This window comes from Eptesicus fuscus, chromosome 8 (genome assembly GCF_027574615.1).
Source record: "Eptesicus fuscus isolate TK198812 chromosome 8, DD_ASM_mEF_20220401, whole genome shotgun sequence".
Lineage (NCBI taxonomy): Eukaryota > Metazoa > Chordata > Mammalia > Chiroptera > Vespertilionidae > Eptesicus > Eptesicus fuscus.
This window is the reverse complement of record NC_072480.1, coordinates 94,830,842-94,851,266: the sequence shown is the minus strand read 5'-3', so window position 1 is coordinate 94,851,266 and position 20,425 is coordinate 94,830,842. Positions and strand designations below refer to the sequence as shown.

General features: G+C 44.4%; 1 protein-coding gene across 3 annotated transcripts in view; it reads right to left on the bottom strand.

Moving 5' to 3' along the window:
• The window catches only part of FAT1 (FAT atypical cadherin 1), a 125,972-nt gene that overhangs the window by 52,201 nt on the left and 53,346 nt on the right, over positions 1-20,425 (bottom strand). For all 3 annotated transcript variants that reach the window (XM_054720108.1, XM_054720109.1, XM_054720107.1), the window contains exon 3: positions 12,343-12,657. In XM_054720108.1, the coding sequence (XP_054576083.1) occupies positions 12,343-12,657 (315 nt within the window). The remainder of the gene's footprint in view (positions 1-12,342; positions 12,658-20,425) is intronic.

The window sequence follows — 20,425 nt, the reverse complement described above, 5'->3', positions numbered from 1 at the left end:
GGTTTCTTTTAAAGCAAAAGCTAATGAGTACATCAAATAACCTCATCTCTAATTGTTACTGGCTTGCTAAAATAATATTTTATCTCATTTAATCCGTGTGTGTGTGTGTGTGTGTGTGTGTGTGTGTGTGTGTAATAAAAGCGTGAATATGCTAATTAGACCGGATGTCCTTCTGGACGACCTTCCAGGCGAAGCCAGGGCTGCGAGGGAAGCCCGGGTCCCAGGTGCCGGAGGGAAGCCGGTGCCGGCAGCTGTGGGAAGGGAAGGCCTACTCTTGCATGAATTTTGTGCATTGGGCCTCTAGTATGTGTATATATATGGCAAGAGCTATATACCATAATAAATAAATAAATATTTGTATAGGCTCAGAGAGGTTAAGTTGCTTCTCAGCATCACTGAGCCAGGTGGTGAGTAGGGAGCTCAATAAGCCTGGAGCATCGGAGCCTGAAGTCCACACCATGAATGAGAGAGCGAGGGCCCTGGGCCTGGGAGATGTGGTTGGAAACATCAGCACTGCAGATGCAACTAGATGGCAGCTGGAGACAGGAGAAAGGGATTTCTGGGTTTGATTAAGATCCAACTGCAAGGAGAGAGCAAGTACTTGGGATCTGTAGGAGTTTTCTAAGAACCAAAACTGTACAAGAAAAGGTCCCATAATCCAAAGATAATCACTCATACTGTTTTCTACATTGTACTGTTGTCTTCATTTGAAATGTTTTATGACTTCACAGGGTATTATTCTATACACAGGAAAATTAAAAGGCAGAGAATTAAAAAAATAAATAAAAAGTCTCAGGCCCAAAGAAGATTTTGAGGCAGGAAAGTGCCAAATGCTCAAAATTACCCAGGTTAATTATATGTTTCCTCCTAAAAGGAAGGGAAGAGGAGGCAGGCTGCCTCGGCTCTTGAGGGACCTCCTGAGCAGCTCAGCTGAGAACCCCAAATGAGCTGTCTTATTCTTTTCTAAAAATTAATATACTAAATATGCCACAAACTGTACATCAGTTGTGCCACTGATTATTGTTTATCATATTCTTTCCTCCCCAAAAACAGAATAGTGAAGTAAAAATGGCCCAAATATTTTTCAGTAATCTCATTACAGTAATTATAAATACTAGCTTAATGCCTATAAAATACAAAGCCCCAATTTCTTAGTTGTTTCAACTAAGAATAGAAAAATAGAAAAGGCCTTTTTATTCTGAATAAACCAAAACAATTTCTGTGTGTTTTTGTTTTTGTTTTAAGCGTTCAAGCAATGTGGGTCTCAGGGTACAATGAGATTAATAAAAAAGAATAGTTTTCCTTTTCAATACTAAACCCAATAAAATCTCTTTAGTCAGAAAGAATTTACCTGTACTTGCCCTACATTTGCCCAAACTATCCTTTCTATTTTAGACATCATGACCTCTCATTTCTCTTGTAGATAGGGGAAAAACACACAATAAAATGCCTACTACCAGGAAAAATTAGCATAAACTTTAAAATAAATAGAAAAGATATGAGAGGTTAGAAGTCAAAAGTGTTTTAGAACTTTGAGATATTGGGCCCCTGAATACATATTGTTAATTTTCATGGTACACTAATACAATATAACACGCTTTGAATTAGTTATCAAAAGACTACAGGGACTAATCAAATGTATGGAAAACAAAGGAGGCAACACAATTGGTTATCATTCTAGTTTTTAAAATAAATGATTAAAGTAAGCAAAGCGGGGGAAGCAGGAGACGGTAACTACAGCTTCCATGTAGCACGCGACCGTCGCTCTGCCCAGACCTTCCCCAACCGGCTGTAATAAAGTAAAAACGTTCTCAGCACGAGGCTGCTCACCGCCATGTACAAAGGTCACAGCTGAAGTCCTGAGGTCTGCACAGTAGGTGGGCAGAGGGCACCGCAGGCAGGAGGGACAAGGGCAGAAACTACCCCAGGGGCCGTGTTTTCCTGGGCAGACTTTCAAGCTGTCTCTTCCAACAGGTGTCCATTTTGCTCATTTTTAACATCTGTGTGAGTCGACTGGCAAGGAAGTACTAAGCAGCAGCCACACATTCAGTATCACGTTCGGCTCTCTGGTGGCTACAAATGAATATGGGGTAGTCCTGGCCCTCAAGGACCTGAGCCAGGACTGCATCCCCAACAGGCAAGGCCAGCACCCACACTGAAAATAAAGGCAGAGCAGACCCACAAGGTAGGCAGGGAGGCTGGGCATCGCTACCCAGAGCCCCACTCTAAAAATACCGAGGGCTTTATAGGCCAAAAGCGAGCGCTCAATGTTTACTGCGATTATCACTCCACATCCACCCGCTTGGAGCTGTAGGTCACGAGCTCAGAGATGCTCCACAGCATCGGGATGCCTTTATTTAGGGGCTGTTCTAAGTCTGCCTCTGACCACAGCCTGTCGAGGGCTCTCTGGCAGCTGTGGCCATCTGAGCAGCTATTGTTGTCACCCTGGTGCCGGCAGGATTAGGCCTGGAGCCAAAAACGGAATTCTACTCACAGACGGTCCAGTCTGTACGGGAGCCCAGGTCTCATGGAGTTCAAACTTTCCGAGGCCCCGAGAAAGCGCTAATCAATTACAGATCAAGTCACACAGGTAGTGGCTGATCGGGAATTTACACCCAGAAATCTCCAGACTTCTCTTCTGGTTTTAAGTCTATCTGAGTAGCTGTTTCTTGTTGGAAACTGGTGGCATGAAAACCATGACAAACATAAGATCAAAAGCCAAATGCGCTTTATTGGAAGTTGCCTTCATCATTCCTATAAGTGTCAGCTATAGCAGAGATAGAGAGGGGAAGAAACTCAGCCCACTTTCAAGGTTAACCCCATGGTGACAAGAAAAGGTGAACTGCATGCAGGGACTTAAACGCGAACATCTTAAAATACTGGTCTTTAAAAATAGTTTTAGCAAGTGATATTCAGCAACATGTTTTAAAAAATAGAATACCACTTGAATCCTAAGGGTTCAACATCAACCGATTTTAAGAGAAAAGCATATCATTTCACATGTGTAGAGAAAAGGCACTGAATAAAATCTGACTTCCTTCAGACTTCTAGAATAACACACTTCACTATAAAATTAAAAATAAGCAGGTTAGGTAAGACAAATCTATTGATTCTTCCTTATAATCATGGTTGCATATCTTTGGAAAAAGACTACAAACAGGTAAACTTATTTTTTTTTTTTAATGAATTCCTGCCATTGTGAGTGACCGGCCTCCGTTTCCTTCCGCTGCGGCTATCAAATGTCACCGGAAACCCTTGGAAGTTGTTTGCAGCTGTAGCTGTTTCCTATTGCACTTTGTCCAGCCTCTGTTCCAGCCACAATAAATGCCACTTACTTTGATGGGGAAAAAAATAGTAATACTGTGATCCTGGACTAGAACATAGATGAGTATACCTATTAGCTATGACAGCATTTTATGGCTTTACCATGCTTTCCAAGGTAGGTTTTGTTATTATGCAGGTACTAGAGGCCTAGTGCACGGATTCGTGCACCAGTGGGGTCCCTCGGCCTGGTCTGCACCCTCTCACAATCTGGGACCCCTCAGGGATGTCAGAGAGCCGGTTTCAGCCCGATCCCCATAGGCCAGGTCGAGAGACCCCACCAGTGCACGAATCTATGCACTGGGCCTCTAGTATGCATATAAGTTCTTTGGTTAATCTCTTCCTGCCCTCCCCCCTCCACTTCCCTCTGAGATTCATCAGCCTGTTCCATGTTTCCATGCCTGTGGTTTCCGTTCCCGTGTTGAGCATCTGCCCTTTGGTGGTCAGTGCTCATCATAGCTACTGGACAGACGGCTGGTGGGACGGTCGGCTGGTCGCTCAGGCTTTTATATATATAGATGGAGAAGCCAACAGGTCAGAAGGCAACTGTCACTGAAAAGACACTTGGTTACCCACAATCCCCAAGAGGGACATGCAAAGCAATACCACCGGGCACGCCTGCCCACACCACCAGGGCCACAGGAGGCTGTGCCAAGGCCGAGCAGGAGCCTTTATAGTGGTTTCCACAGCACTGGCCAGTTTGAGGATCTCCGTGGGCCTGGAGCTCAGGAGTTGCCCTAGTTGTCTGGTCTGGCCCTGGGGTGGTAAGGGCAGGGGATACTGGCTGGATAAAGGGTGGTCCCAAGGATGGGGTCTGGACTGGCCAGCGAGCACATGAAAGGTGAGTCGTTTGCTGCCTCTGAGAACCATCGAGCCCTGAGAGGGGCAGCCTCTGACAGCGAGAATCCAGACACCAGAGCATCAAGAATACAGAGAATGAAACAGAGCTAATATATTAAAGAAGAAAACTGACTGGGGAACTGAACGGGAACAAGCATTTTCATGGGTATCTTCTTGTACCTTTCTAATTTTGTACTATGTGAATGCATTACGAATTTATAACAAGTAACATAATTTATGAAGTACAGTTACACACAAACACACCCTCAAACACGCAACTACTTTCTGGTCTTGGTAAGCCCACTATACTGAGAAGGAGTGGCATTTTGAGGAAGGAGGACCAGCCAGAACTGGAGGACCAGGATTCTGGGCTTTAGGTACAACACAGTGACACAATCTTCCAGATGAAACTGTTCAGGGATCTCTATTTCCACAAACTACAAACTCTAGAAACATACCCAGGATGTTGCTAAGTTTAGGTTTAAAATAAATCTAGAAATTCAATTTTAATTCCTTAAAAACTCAAAAAAAAATCTTGGTTAAGAAGATTCCTACTGTTTATTAAATGAGGGTTTAACAGTATACACGTATTTGTGGCAGCTCTAAAATTAAATAAGCATTTTTTTTTTTTTTTCCAGATAAAAAGCAAGAGTTGACCCTCCACTTCTAGCCAGGGGATCAGATTCACCCTCCAACATGAAACAAGCAAAACACAAGACAAAATAAATGAAATCATGGTTTCTGGGACACCAGACAGCCAAAGAAAGATGGCGAATCCTGAGAGATGGGAAACTGTTAGACCCCCAGAGCCAGGACGATGGGCCAGGAACAGGAACTCCCCAGGGCAGAAAGGCCCAGACAGCACAGGGCAAACCTGGGAAAACAAGAACCTCACCCTCAGGGTAACCTCTCCTCCCCCAGCATGTCACTGGTCAGGTGGTTTAGACCCCGTCCTTTTCCTCCCTAAAGATAACATCTAGGCCTCAGCTGTATTTCAGCTCCAGGCCCAGGAAAGCAGCAAAACCAGACAAGTGACACCGTGGCTGCCTCAGGACCAGCTACATTGACTAGTCTCACACACACACACACACACACACACACACACACACACAGCCCACCCTGACACAACCGATCAGTGGAGACCAGGACCCTGAAAGAGCATCCTTGGAAAGCTGATGAATATTCTATTGAGGCCCTCCCCTGAGACCTCCCCTAAGATTTCCACCTGCAGGAAAGAGGTAAATATGCTCAGGACAAGGGATCCCATGCGCGCTCTCCTTCCAAGGATCATGCCTGTGCCATTCCCCCACAGGCACGTATCCCCCACTCACTAAGGGACCCCATGAGACTTGCAACCAGGGGAGCAATGGGCAGCGACAGCTCATTCCAGGCTAACCCCCCGAACCTGCCTCCAAGGCCCCCTTTCTCTGTGTAGCCCTTCTCCTTGGATATCCATCTCCCACCCCCTTTTCCTTAAATAAATTCAATTTTCTTTCATCACCGTCTGAGATGAGATGGCTCTTCAGCCTGCCCGCACGCCACGACTTTAACTTTCAGAAACAAAGGGGTGAGGCCTACTGCCCTGAGACAGTTTCCACGGTTACTCACTCCGAGGTGAAATCCAAGAGAAATGGACGTTTATGTCCACAGAGACTTATTCCCAAATGTTCCCAGTAGCTTTAATTGTAATAGCCAAAAAGTGGCCACAACACAAATGTCCCTCAGCCGGTCACTGCATAAACCAACTGCAGAACATCCACACGGGCACACACAGCAATGAAAGCGTGCTCGCTACGCCGTGCACGGGTCGCGAAGTAAACATGCCTAGTGCCAGAAGCTTCACCATGATCCAAGCAGTGCATGTCCATTTACCTAAAACTGTAGAACATGCAGACCACTACACGGGGACGGAAGGCAGAGCAGGGGTGGCCTGGGGCCGGGGGCCGGAGAGAAGGGGAAACTTTGGGGAGTGCTGAGTATGTTCACTGCTCAATCGTGGTGATGGTTTCACAGTTTGATAGCTCCGCCAAAACTTACCAAATCGTAGGCTTTCCATATGCGCAATTTACTGCGTGTCAGTTAGACGTCAATGAAACTTTCGGAGAATAAAAAAGCAATACTTGCTTTGTGTCCTAAGCATGGAAAATACCAAACATACAGATAAGGGAATAAAAGGCTGGTCTTTTCCAAAGTTTATCTGCCCATTGTAAGTGGCACATCACGCCTCCGAAGTTCAAATGGAAAACATGGACTAAGAAGACGCCTGCGAGGGTCACTTCAGTTTCCCGAGGCCGCTGGTGGACAATGAAAGCCCTGCAGCACACTGGTCCCCATTGTTCGGGACGCCCCTCCTTGGCTGTCCTTGACATACCACGACGAGGCTGTGACGCGTTGGTCAGCAGGGGCTGGGGCGGTGGAGGTTCAGACAATCTAACATTCTACACCCTTATCTGTCTCCCACCCTCAGCAACTGCACAATTTGTATTAAAAGAAGCAAGTTTCACCCTAACTGATATTGGACAGAATCAGACAAAATAAGGTTATAGAAAATTCTTATAAAAAATTCTGGTGTCAACAACATTCTGTGTGTGTTTCAGGAAAGGGAAATGGATCCAAGTCTCTCTTTTGCCTGTACACCCTGGAAAAACACCACCACAAAAACACACCCCATCCCTCTCCTTGTAAACAATATAATAAGAACCATCTGAGATGTAGAAAGACGGTTCCTGGCACCACCATCGAGCACCGAAGCTTTGGCTGGAAGATAAAAAAATGTTCATTCAGACTTGTCGTTTGGAACCCAAGACTCAGATGATCAAATCCAGCCCTAGGACGATTTTCTGGTTTCGTTTTTAAATATTTTGCCATCGCATGACACAGGGAGGAAGGGTGCTGTGGAGGTCTCCTCCTCTCCAAAACGACTGAGCGAGGCCACTGCATTTATGTTTACACAACCTGTTCCAAGGGATCGCATGGAGACACTCAAAAATAGGTCACTGTTCATAAACACCACATAAATAGTGCCCTTCTACCCTTACTCTGGTAGCTAAGGTTTTCCATCAAGTGTAACTCGTTTAAGGTTATCTCTTGGCCACTAACTCACCTCTCCTTCCAACTCCCCTCCCCACCCCCCGACCCCCGTGCGACGCACATCCCCACTTCCTCCGCAGGTGTGTATTAGACCTGTCGCACATTATCGGTCCTCCCCATCCCCCCGTTTCTCTCTGCTCTTTCTCTCTCATCGACGACCACCTTTCAAAGCATCTCTCCATGCGCTGCCTACAGGGATGAAGCTCACATACACTTGCCGCATCAACACATGATCTCAATGGCCATGAATCTAGGCTTCCCTCTCGCCCGCCGGACACTCCCCAGGGTCCTAAATTCGCCTTCGGCCCTAAGGAGCAAGTTACACGCATTGCACTTCGTCAGCGTTGTTTAGCCAAAGGAGATGCACACATGTGTTCTCTTCTGTCTAGTAATAAAGTAACATATGCAAGTTGAGTGAGGCTGTGGCATCTTCCCCACACCCGGGTCCGAGTGCGCCGCCCTCTGCGCCCAGGGGCCTTACTCGCCGGGCCCTGGTGCAAAAACCATCGCGAGTCACGCAACGCCAGGGCCGGGGAGCCCGTTTCCCCAGGGCCCCACAGGGAAAGCCTCGCTGTCGCCCAGACCTCTTGATTTCCAGCCCAGTAATTTTCTCACTCAGCCAGTAATTATTAAACAACAGGATTCAGGTTCTCCAGGTGGTGTTCTGGGTCAGTAAATCATGGGAACCTTCTCGGCCAGACTGTCTTTCATCACCTCTCCCAATCTGGCCTCCCTGTGAAAAAGACGTCTGCCTTGAAAGACTTGAGGAAGAAGGATTCTTTGAAGCATTGCACTTTTGGACCCTGAGGATCGTGTGCAAATTTTCTGCTGAGTTGAGGGAAGAGAGCCATCTAGACACAGGCCTTGGGAAGCTACATTTACTATACTCTGTAACAATGCCCATGTTAAAATGTGGTTATTTCTTTTTTAAAAAAAAAAATGTTTATAGATTTCAGAGAGAAAGGAAGTGGGACAGAGAGAAACATCAATGATGAGAGAGAATCATTGATCGGTTGCCTCCTGCATGCCCCACGCTGGTGATCGAGCCCATAACCTTGGGCATGTGCCCTGACCGGGAATCGAACTGTGACCTCCTGGCTCATAGGTCGACGCTCAACCACTGAGCCACACCGGCCAGGCAAACTATGATTATTTCTTGATCTTGAAAGCCATCAGGTGATTGGCAGAACTATCAGACTTCTTCACTAACTATACAGTCTATGATATACTTCACGACAAACATGCCTATGTGCTAACTGTAGTTATTCCCCACTGTAACCTGCCCCAACCCACAGGAAAATAAACCCTCTCTGTAATCCTCATGAATTTTCTTCTGCTGTCCCGGCAGCAGGATGCATGTGCTTCCTGCCCAGGATTGGGAGCTGGCTGTGTCGGGGGTGGGGTGGGGAGGGGGGGGTATTCTCCCTGATGCGAAGGAAGAGGTCTCTGCAAACATCTCTTCCCAAGTGTTGTCAGGACAGAGGGATGTAACAGGGAGAGGCAATGCCACACTGATCCCATCTGCACAAGACATAACAGTATCGCAGCGCTATCATTGCTTCAGAGGCCCCAGGGATAACCACGGTTTCAAGGCTCCCCTCCCCACAATGGCTCTGACAGAGAGAATTTCCTTACGTTTCTTTCTCCTCAAATATACATTATGTCCAGACCTATATTTGCTCAGACATTCAAAAGGCCATTGTTGGCTTTCTTGCCTGTCTCTTCAACAGAGAAGTTAACCTAATCTTAAAGACAACATCAAGAAAAATGAAATCATCTTCAAGTCTAAATCATCAAATAATTTTTTAAAAGGAGTGCTTAGGTTTGTTAGTTTTTGAATTACCACCTGGCGGCTTTGACTTTTAAATTTCTCTTGTTTCTCAAGGCTTGCTTTCAGGCAAATAGTTTCTTGACTCTGAAATCTTCCTTCAAAATCTGTATACATTTCTCATCTTGCTTCTTTTATATTTGGCAGTGCCCTAATTATTTTAGCTCTTAGTTTTCTTTCAGTTGATTTCACAGAAAGAAGGCTGGATGGGTGGTTACTACTTGTGCAGTAAAGCGTGTGCAACTGCACTGCTTACACGAGCCTTTTAACCATTTAGAGACCCTAGGTCAGGTCTTCCTGCTCCTGTATGACCTCTCAATTCCAGCCCTTTTTCATAGGCTGGGGGTCCTGCCCCTAATGCTTCCCAGAGAAAAAACTCTCAGATCCCGTGTCTGCCCCATATAATTAAGTTCTTACATGGCTCAATCATCAACCCATCGCTGGTTTCCTGTGACTCCAAACCCCCCTCCAAGGCTCCAGCAGAGGAGCACAGCAGGATCTGGCCAAACACGTGGAGCATTCAGTACCAAGGATCTCGCAGCAAAAGCAAACCCTGTATGCGCAAACCCATCCAGAACTTGTGTTTACCTTTACCTATCAAGAAAGCGGTTTCTATGAATGTCGGATTGGAATATGCTAACAAGAGGTTTAAAACTAACATTTTAACATGCCTTTTAAAAGACAAAATATTACATACACACTCACACGATCTCTATCAGGTATCTTTCTACAGACATTTGAGTACACAAATATTGAATTCAGGTTTTTTTCCACCTTAAGAACTATTTCCTCAACCCAAGTGCCCATCAGTAGATGAGTGGGTGAAAAGCTGTGGGACATTTACACCACAGAATACTACTCTGCTGTAAAAAGGAAGAAAATTTTGCCCTGTGTGACAGCATGGAGGGACCTAAGTGAAATAAGCCCATCAGAGAAAGACAAGAACCATGTGGTTTCACTCATGTGTGGAGTTTAATGAACAAACTGAACTAACAAGCAATAGAGACAGACTCAGAGAGAGCAGGCAGACAGCTCTGATGGCGGTGGGAGGGGGTGGTGCTGGGGGCAGGAGGTGGAGGGATTGAGCAAAAAAGAAAAAAGTGGGGAGAGAACTCATGGACAGGGACAACAGTGTGGTGATGGTGGTGGTGGTGGGGGGGGAGGCTGGAGGTGGAAGACAGCATAGAGGGGACAAATGGTGACGGAAAAAATAAAAAATTAAACAAAATTACAATGGAGTAAAAAAGAATTGCTTCCTTTTAAATTCAACAAAGGAAATTATGAAATAAAAATGGCGTAAATATGGGATACAAAAGATTGCTAAGGAAGCTGGGAATGCCTCTTTAATTTTGATTATCGTATGTTATTTCCTTGACATATATCAACCAGACACCCAGTAACTGAATAGGCCAGCTCCCCTTGAATAAGAAAAGACCTAATAAGCAAAACCGTGATAGAGGTATGCAGATTACAGTAAATCTCCTTCTTGAGAATTCATAATTAGATTCCACAGAAAGGTACTGAATCACCAAAACATCTTGGCTCAAAGGCCAGGTGATCTATTTGATAAGAAGCTTTATTTTCCTACAAATAAATTGTCTTCTCAATGCCATATGGCGGTTTTTGTTTCAATTCTAATTAAGAAACCGAAGATTTCCACATGTGAAATTTTCAGTGCATAAACAATAGCCAACTTTCCACTACACAAATGAAGCTAGTGAACCTCTCTCTCTTTTTTTTGCAAAATAATGAAAAAAAGAAAGCAAGGACTAAGAAAAAAAATAGATGTATTGTCCAATGTAAAGAAATAAAGGTTAGAAGTTTGTAAGAATTTTGGAAGAGGATTTCGGAGTCAAGATGCCTTCTGCTTAGAAGCAAGGGTTCAGACATTGAGAGGAGAAACAGAAAAGTTGAGGTATCAGTTCAAGAAAGTAACTGCTCCCAATTTGAAAACATTAAGTCCTGATCCTTACTGCTCTATGGAAAAACTCCAAACAACATAACAACAACAACAAAAGAAAACGACTGTGAATTGTAAAATAAACTCTAGATATTCTTCATAAAAAGTAGTTAAGACTCCAGCTGGTTTGGCTCAGTGGCTAGAGCATCAGCCTGCAGACTGAAGGGTCTCAGGTTCAATTCCGGTCAAGGGCACATGCCCGGGTAGGGGGGCGTGCAGGAGGCAGCCAATCAATGATTCTCTCATCATTAATGTCTCTCTCTCTCTCTTCTTCTCCCTTCCTCTCTGAAAACAATCCTATATAATAAAAGGGGAATATGCAAATAGATCAAATGGCAGAACAACTGAACAACCAATCAAAGCATAATATACTAATGATATGCTAACGCTGCTCAACTGCTCACTATGACGTGCACTGACCACCAGGGGGCAGATAGTCAACTGGTCGACCAGTCACTATGATGTGCACTGACCACCAGAGGCAGATGCTCTGACCAGTAGGTTAGCTTGCTGCTGGGGTCCGGCCAATCAGGACTGAGCAAGATGGGCCAGACACGCCCTGGAGCCCTCCCACAGTCCCTCCCTGACCTGATCGTGCACTGGTGGGGTCCCTCAGCCTGGCCTGCATACTCTCGCAATTCGGGAACCCTAGAGGGATCTGAGAGAGCTGGTTTCAGCCCGATCCCGCAGGCCACTCCCCTTGGGAGGGCGCCAGATGCAGGGCTCATGGCTGGTGAGCACTGCTGCGGCAGCGTGAGCCTCTCTCGATCGGGACTGATTGGGCACGAGCCCGCAGCAGGCACAGTGGGGCCAGGATGAGTGGGAGCGGCAGATAGGAGCTGCAGGTGGCACTGGACTGCGGGTTTCAGCCGATCCCTGCAGGCCACCCAGAGGGACCCCACCTGTGCACGAATTCATGCACCAGGCCTCTAGTAAAAATATATTTTATTTAAAAAAAAAAAAAAAAAGTAGTTAAGAAAACTGGATTACTTAACAGCCATAGAGTTTGCAGTAAGTTTAAGAGATATCACTAATTTAGGATCGATTACTGAAACAATATTTGCTTTTAACCTGCAAATGAAACTCTAGTAATCTGCAAAATCATAAAATAGCTTTACAAAAGCAAATTCAAAGGAAAAACATATTTGGATTAAATTTTCATCTGGCAGTAGACTTGTTGTGAACAACTCAAAAGGAAAACAACTAATTAAAAACTAGAGAAAATTGGAGCATTCGTTCTTAAATGCTCCCCTATTGGGAGAGTATAAACAAGAACATTTCATACGATAGTTTTAAGGCATACCTGTCTTAGGATGTATGGAGAAGAACCCTTGTGGATTTCCACTTGTGATTCTGTACGTCAGCTTGTCATTAGAGCTGGAATCTGGATCGGATGCCTCAATGTGGACCACGGATACATCCTTGGGAGAATTTTCCATGATTTCTGGATAATAAACTGGCTCTGAAGTCTGGGGTGCGTTGTCATTGACATCCTCCACCTCGATGTAGACCTCTATGAATGAGGAAAGGGGCACCACACCCTGATCGGTGGCGTAGACCGTCAGCCAGTAATGGGAGGTCGACTCTCGGTCCAGGCGATCTGACGTCTCTATGACACCTGGGGAGAAAGAAGGAGACCATGAGGAGGCGTGTCAACAATCACAAACACTGCCCCTTTGAGAAAGTGCCAACCTAAATGAGAGCTCTGATTGGTGGAGGGCTTGTGGGTCACCCCTGTGAGATCTGGAGCAAGTTAGCTCAGCTCTATGCCTCAGTTTCCTTTCCTAAAAAGTGGAGATAATGACAGTACGTTCTTCCCAAGTTGACTAAATGAACTCCTACACATGTAATGATTAGAATGGGACTTGGTACATAACACCGGCTGTTAAAGTATTTGTCATTATCGGTATTAGGTGGCAGGTACTATGAGAAGCACTTTGCAAATATCTCATTTACATTTCAAAACAACCCAATGAGACGGGTGGGTACGGTGAGATTATCTAATGGCCCCATAATCTGCTTTCCCAAGGATGGCATTTATGGTTGGTTAAGATGAGTCGACTTTTCTAGATTTAATCCGGGAACCAGAGACAAGACCTGAGACATGGCCCAGATCTGAGCGCCACAGTCTAGCGCCCCTGCTCCCCACGCTGCACTCGTGTGACCCCCGCGACAGTGAAGGGGAAGAGGCTGGAGCAACACTCCTCCGCACGTCCTAGTCTGATAGACACGCCCTGCTTAGTGGCTAAGAAACAGAGGACAGCCTTTCAAAGTCCAGAACAAGGAACTGCTCAGGTCTCTTATGAGCTGAAACCTTCTGTTTCTTTTCACCACCTTAAGCACATGGCGAGACAACCAGTGTGCCAGAAATATACTTTCTCCCACTTACACCCTAAGTTCCAAAACGGCAGAGGCCACATGGTTCTCAAATATCTCAGCACCTTGCCCAAAGCCCAATAATTACTCCTTAAATGGGTGAACAAAAATGAATAGATATCTGGAACTGGTACAGAAAAGTCCTCACTTAAGACCCAAACGAGGACACATATCTCATCTAAGTCAACTGGTAAGAGATGGGGTTATATAATTACAAAGAAGAGGGTTAGTGTATCATTTCAGCCCCACCACTGAAATTAGTCAAAATCTCACTTGATCCCAGGATTAACCTCTTCTCAGGGTGATGAACAGTGAAAACATCCATTTCTCTTAGGCTAACCCCGTGCGTGGTGTAATCATGTCCTCGGGCTTGCCAAAAATACATCACTGAATCTTTTTCACGTGCATTAACCATTCCGAACGAGTTCTGCTTTCAGGGTTGAACACCATGGTCCAGGTGGGATGTTGAAAACTCTACAACTCTTGAGTCATGAAATTTCCCATTTTAACACAATTCTGTTTTGAAGGTTTGCTAAGAATTAAGGAAGCGATAATAATTATAATGCTTCTGAATAGCAATAAACATTCATTTTTTTGATCATCTATTTCACATTTGGTAACTTTGCTATTTGTAAGCTGTAAACCTTTTTGGTAGTGTTAGATATTATCTCACATGCAAAATAAGTGAGATTTTCGCCCCTACTGACTACTTCCAATGTGCAGGTACTTAAATTTATAAATGGATCGAGAATGACACGCATAGAAATATGGAACAGAGCCTCGGAACTCTTCAATCAAATCCAGCTACTGGTCTCTCCATGCAGCAGAGACAACTGTCAGATAAACTCAAGCACGCTTTCCTTTTCCTCTGGTCCCAACATAGTCTATGCACTCTACTCCCTAAACTAGTAAAATAGTATGTGTGTTTTGTTTTTAAATATTTTTATTGATTTCAGAGAGGAAGGGAGAGGGAGAGAGAGAGAGACATCAATGATGAGAGAGAACCATTGATAGGCTGCTTCTTGCACGCCCCCCACTAGGGATTGAGCCACTGCGGCCAGGCTAAAATAGCATGCTTTCGCTTGAAATAGAGTGCCCTCAGTAAACAAGAGAAAATACCCTTCTCCAGTTTCGGTTTTTCATCACTCCCATCAGCTGATACAAGGCAGCCGGGGAATCCCAGAACGTTCTCTCTGCTGGGATTACGCATTAACACACAAAGGCACATATGCTTCTCTAGTGTCCTGCCTTTCATTACAAGGTAACCCACTTCACTGGCCAGGTGAAGGGTTACTAGAAAATCTGAAGAGGACAGCTACACGGTGCTTGTCTTCGCCCCTCTCCGGTGCTAATCCTCAAGCAGGTCACGCTGCTATCATCCACTTCTGCAAATCGTGTCCCTCCAACTGCGATTTGTAGGCATTTAATGACAACAATAATTATGGGAGCACATTCATTCAGTTTACTATATGCCAAGCACTACGAGAACTGTCTGCCAGGCATTATCTCATTTAATCCTTACACCCAACCTGCCTACATATTATTATCCCTAAATCATGGGTGCAAAACTTGGATTAAGAGAGGAGGGCCCAGCCAGCGTGGCTCAGTAGTTGAGCGTTGACCTATGAACCAGGAGGTCACAGTTTGATGCCCTGTCAGGGCACATGCCCAGGTTGCGGGCTCGATCCCCAGTAGGGGGCGTGCAGGAGGCAGCCAATCAATAAATCTCTCTCATCATTGATGTTTCTATCTGCTTCTCCCTCTCCCTTCCTGTCTGAAGTCAATAAAAATATATTTTTTAAAAGAGAGAGAGAGAGAGAGAGAGAGAGAGAGAGAGAGAGAGAGAGAGAGAAGGAACTTTCCCAGGGTCACAGTAAATGCAGACTGGCGTTCAGACACCACGGATCCCTGACTGCAGTGCCAGCAAATTCCGCGTCAGTCCTGCTGTTCCTATGACCCAAGTGTAGCATGCAAGATTTATGTGAAAAGCCAAGTTGAACCTCATATTTCATTCATTTTTTAACATGTCAGTATTCAGAAGTAGTGTACTCAGTGTTCGTTCATATATATAGTAATAGCTTTTCCTAGTGTCGGGGTAGGAAAGAAAAAAATAGAAAAGGAAAGGATAGTATGAGGCTTAAATCACAGGCAAGTCAGCTATTTATTTTCCATCAAATTCCACTCTGTGCCTGGTGTGCGAGTGTCCAGACTGCCCTGTGCAATTACGGGATGCCTTCTGCGGCCTCTGCATGACCTCCCAGACACGTTAGGGGGACGTCTCCAAATTCCGGTTAATCCCTGGATATTAATGAAGGTTAAATGTGAGACAGCACAGTGGCTCTACACAAGTATGGACGAAAACTAAGATTGCATTAATTAGCCCTTTAAATGTTAAATATGCACAGTGAGATGCTCAGAGGTTCACGTTTCATTAATTCATAGACTATATGTTTCATCATAGCATGTGGTGATTTTAAGATAGTTATGTTGTGATGTATTTTAATTACTGCATCCTCGTAAAAGAACAAAATTATTTAATACAGCTTCTAGGTAACAATGCAGTGAATTTTGACCGTCAAAGGGGAATGTGGGCATATTGAATAGTCTCTTCTAAACAAAATGCTCAAATTCATGTTAATACAAGTGTATTCACTGTATTTATAGTCATTTAATAATAGAAATGTTTATTGTATGCCAAGGATCTCACTACGTGCTTTATACGAAGTCATTTAACAGACATAAGAACTGTATGATTTTCATCCCAGTCTCACAAATAAGGAGGCAGAAGCTCACATAACGTAATCAACTTGCCCAAGCGTTGGAGCTGAAGATGCAAAGTCAAGATCAACAGCGACTTGGTAGCACTAGGATCTGAGCCAGTTCGATTCCAGAACTCAGGCTCTTCCCCAGGACGCTAGGCAGCGATTTCCAACTTTTATTTTTATTTTTTATCTCACAGCACATATAAACTACTAAAATTCTGCTGCCCACAAAAAATGTATTATATTACTTTCTGATCTGACAAAAAAAATAGGTATAATTTTGATCCCTTCACACGGGAGGGCTACTGTTGTGTTGGCTGCTGCCATGTTTTTATTTGATAAAAAAGAGGTCAGTACCCCTGACTAAACAGTCAGGTACTGCATGGTTTCAAAATTCTTGCGGCACGCCCGTTGAAAATGGCTGGGCTTGGCTGGACTGTCATCATTCGCCACAGCATCACTGTCACACACCCCACAGCACCAAGGATGCTGGGGACCACGGGGGCAGGGGGACTACAGCCATGATGAGAGGCGACAAGGAGGTTTCAACTGCTGAAATAAGGGTCCTTCCCACACTTAAAGGAGAGGAGAGCCAAGGACTCTGTGTGGCCCCGGAGGTTCAGGGTCTGGCGCCTAAGCATGACTCTAACTGTAGATTCTAATTCTAGGCACGATGATAACAGCATAAAGTGTGTGTGTGGGGGGGGGGGGGGGGGGAGGGAGGAGGACATGCATATGCAAGGTGACTTGGTGTTCTGCTTTTCAATCCCTTTGTTCAGTCACAAGGTACACCCCCCGGACCCCAGGCACAGAGGGAGCCCTCCCCTGAGCTCCCCTCTGGAATCCAGCAGCAGGCGAGTGCCGGCAAGGCAGGAGACGGTCCGGATAGCCGGCGAAGGAAGACCCGAGCCCTCGCCTTGGCATCTCAAAGGCAACACTTGTAGACTGGCAACCGGAAATCCTCCGGGCCACGCTCTCGTTTTGGAAGAAAGTTGAAACGATTCGCCCAACTTCAGGAAGCTAAACACTGAGATTGCAGATCCCAGAGCCAGGCACCTCCTTAATCAGGGGCTTATCAGAATCCCAATCATCCTTCACAGGCCCCGGGTGCCGAGACAACCAGTAAACCAATGTCTGGATGACTCACCAGAGGCCGTGTTCATTCTTTCGGTCACTTCCAGTCCTTATTCCTACACTTCTGTCCCCGGCCCTTCCTAAACCACAACTAGCATCTATGGGTGGGTTTCTCCTGTAACTTCAGCAGTCACCTTAATTCCTAAAAGGGAAACAACTTTCCAAAATTGTATTGTGAAGACTTCTAATCAGTACCTTTCCTAGGAATACAGGAAAACAACAACAGCTGCACTCCGGGCCATCACTGAAAGTTAACCCATAACCCACTGGGTTCATTCTCAAAACGCTACCTCACTCCGACTTCACTCAATCCAGGATCACCTAGCATCCAACTTGCAGTAACTACTTTCTTGCACCCTGGGTTATAAATTCACTTTTCCTGAAATAATCCTCTAAGGAACCAACAAAAACTTTACATATTTAAGCTCTAGTTTTAAACATATTTCTCCTCAACACATACTCAGAACAATACTGCATCTTATTCGTCACATATATGCACCATATACAAACTCTGCAGTCTCTTTATAGTGTTTTATTGTATATTCCGAGCACAGAAGACAAGTCCACACAAGCTTGCTGGACGCACTCCCCCAGCCATGGTATAAAGAATCTTGTATTTACTTTAAGGAAACATTACAGAGGTAAATACCTAGCTTTCCAAACTCGAGAACACAATGAAGACATTCTCAGGAAAAGTTGTTAATAAGATGAAACAATGGAAAGAAGCTCAAATTTGGAGCTATTAAGTAAAAATGTTTATCATTCCAAACATACCCTCTGGGGTTCCAAAGCCACCACCAGATGTCACTATGGAAACTGATTTTAAATGTGAATACAGTGGAAAAAACAGACAGAAGGAAGAAAAAAACACACACAATGTAATTGTTCAAAGAGCTTGGCCAATGGAGCTGAAAATCCAGATCAGGACAAAATTTCTTTCTGAAAGGATTCATTCATGTTCCTATATCTAATTAAACAGGGGTTGATGTTGTCTTCCGACAGCCTGATTATTCAAAGGTCACAGGGGACAACATCAGGTGCTCCAGTAAGGGGTCCAAAAATAAATAAAGGTTTAAATAAAGGTTTCAACAAATAACTGATTTCTACCACCCAGCCCTGATGGCTAAGGCTGCCGTTAACTCAAATTTGTCCTTCAACAGGAAAAGCCAGCATCCCTCCGCCTGACACGGGTGGAGCAAGATCCTTTCAACGTAGTCATTTCTAAGACAAAAATAAAGTTATATGTAGCCACTTCTCTGCCAAAAACAACTTAACTGACTCAAATTTCCATGGCCACAGAACACCTTTCTTCCTGGAATTTTCCTATTTTCTTTGTTTAACAGGCTTTGGCCCCCTATCAAGTCCTAGTGCCAAAGCTTTCAACAAAATGTTACTATTTCTTCAGCGACTCCAACTCCAAAAGACTTATAATCACCAACTGCCTGGCAACTTAAATTTGCTATAAACCCTACCACCTTTCTGATAGTCCATGCTACATATAGTTTGTGTGTGTGTGTGTGTGTGTGTGTGTGTGTGTGTGTGTGTTTTCCCTCCGCCTCCCCCGCCCCACACACACACTTTTCTGGAACCAAGCTTAAGGCAAAACGATCGTTGGCCAATCACAGGATAAACTTACACATAAAATATAATTTTTTTATGGTATTTCTCTGTAGGCAACAAGGAACTGACTACTCTTCTCTCCAATTCTACAGTCTCGCCATAAACAGAATAACTCTTGGAAATAAGTGCTTCCCAAGTACAAAAGCACAGCCCTGGCCGGTGTGGCTCGATGATTAGAGCGTCGGCCCAAGCACCGAAGGGTCTCAAGCTGGATTCTCAGTCAAGGATATATGTACCTGAGTTGCAGTGCCTGGGGTCCAGGTTTAATCCCCAGCCCTGGTCAGGGTACATGCAGGAGGCAATCAATCGATGTGTCTCTCTCACGTCAATGTTTCTCTCTCTCATTCTCATTCCCCACCCCTTATCTCTCCCCACCAGACCCCTCTCTTCCACTCTGTCTAAAAATCAATGGGAAAAATGTCCTCTGGTGAGGATTAACAAAAAAACAAAAACAAGAAAAAAGAAAAACAAAAAGAACAAAGATATCTTCTACATACTAGAGATGGAATACCAAGGTTTTTGCAATTAATCCATAAATAGATACTCAATTTTTTCCTGATAATTACAGGGGGGAAAAAATCAGAAGTACCACAACTGTTATATTCAATATTAATCTACTATAAGACATTCTTTCTTCCTTGAAATTAAATTTAAAATGTAGACTCTAAGCTTCCTGCTGAAAGGCAAGCCCTGTGAGGGCATGGGCTTGCTGTCTGTCTAGTTCAGCGAGTGGTCCAGAGTGCTGCTTATTAAGCACGTGTGGGAAAAGGATGGACATCAAAACACAAGTATGAGACATGCTCACCCTTTAATTCCTTAGGAAACACAAGTATAGTAAAACGTAATATAAATGTATAACATGTATATTCAATGCTCCTGCCTGTTTCTGCCATTAGTTGGCAAAATTGTGTTCCTACTGCCGACTAATGAAGAACAAGTGAGACAAGAGTCTGTGTTAAGTTGAAGGCCTTTCAGTTTCTAAAATGGCCATCCAGGCCACTTAGAATATGACACAGAGAAATGCTTTCAGCACTCAAATTAAAACTTCATACTTCCTTTCACCTCAATTATACAAGACATTCTTATTTCCTTTACTGGCTGGTAATCATAAAAACATATGGAAAATACAGTCATGTTTAACAGGTTATGTTGCAGAGAAAAATTCTCTGCAAAAAAAAAATCCTAGCACTTCCAAAAATAGAAAGATACAATTATTTTTTTTAATGCCTGAGGTATAAATAATTAATTTTTTAAGTGCTTGAGACCACAAATGGAAGGTGAATGTCCTATGCTTTTAATAATTTTAAAATAGATCAAAATACGTAAAATAAAGCCAACTAAGAAGCAACCCTCAGGGGCCAAGCAACAGCTCGGCGGGCTGCTCAGATACCGCCCAGTTCAACAGACACCTCTCTGCCCTCTCGCTGCTAAAAACCCAGTGAACTGGGTTGTAAAATCCTCTCTCCAGTGTCACCAAAGACACGGCGCTGATTA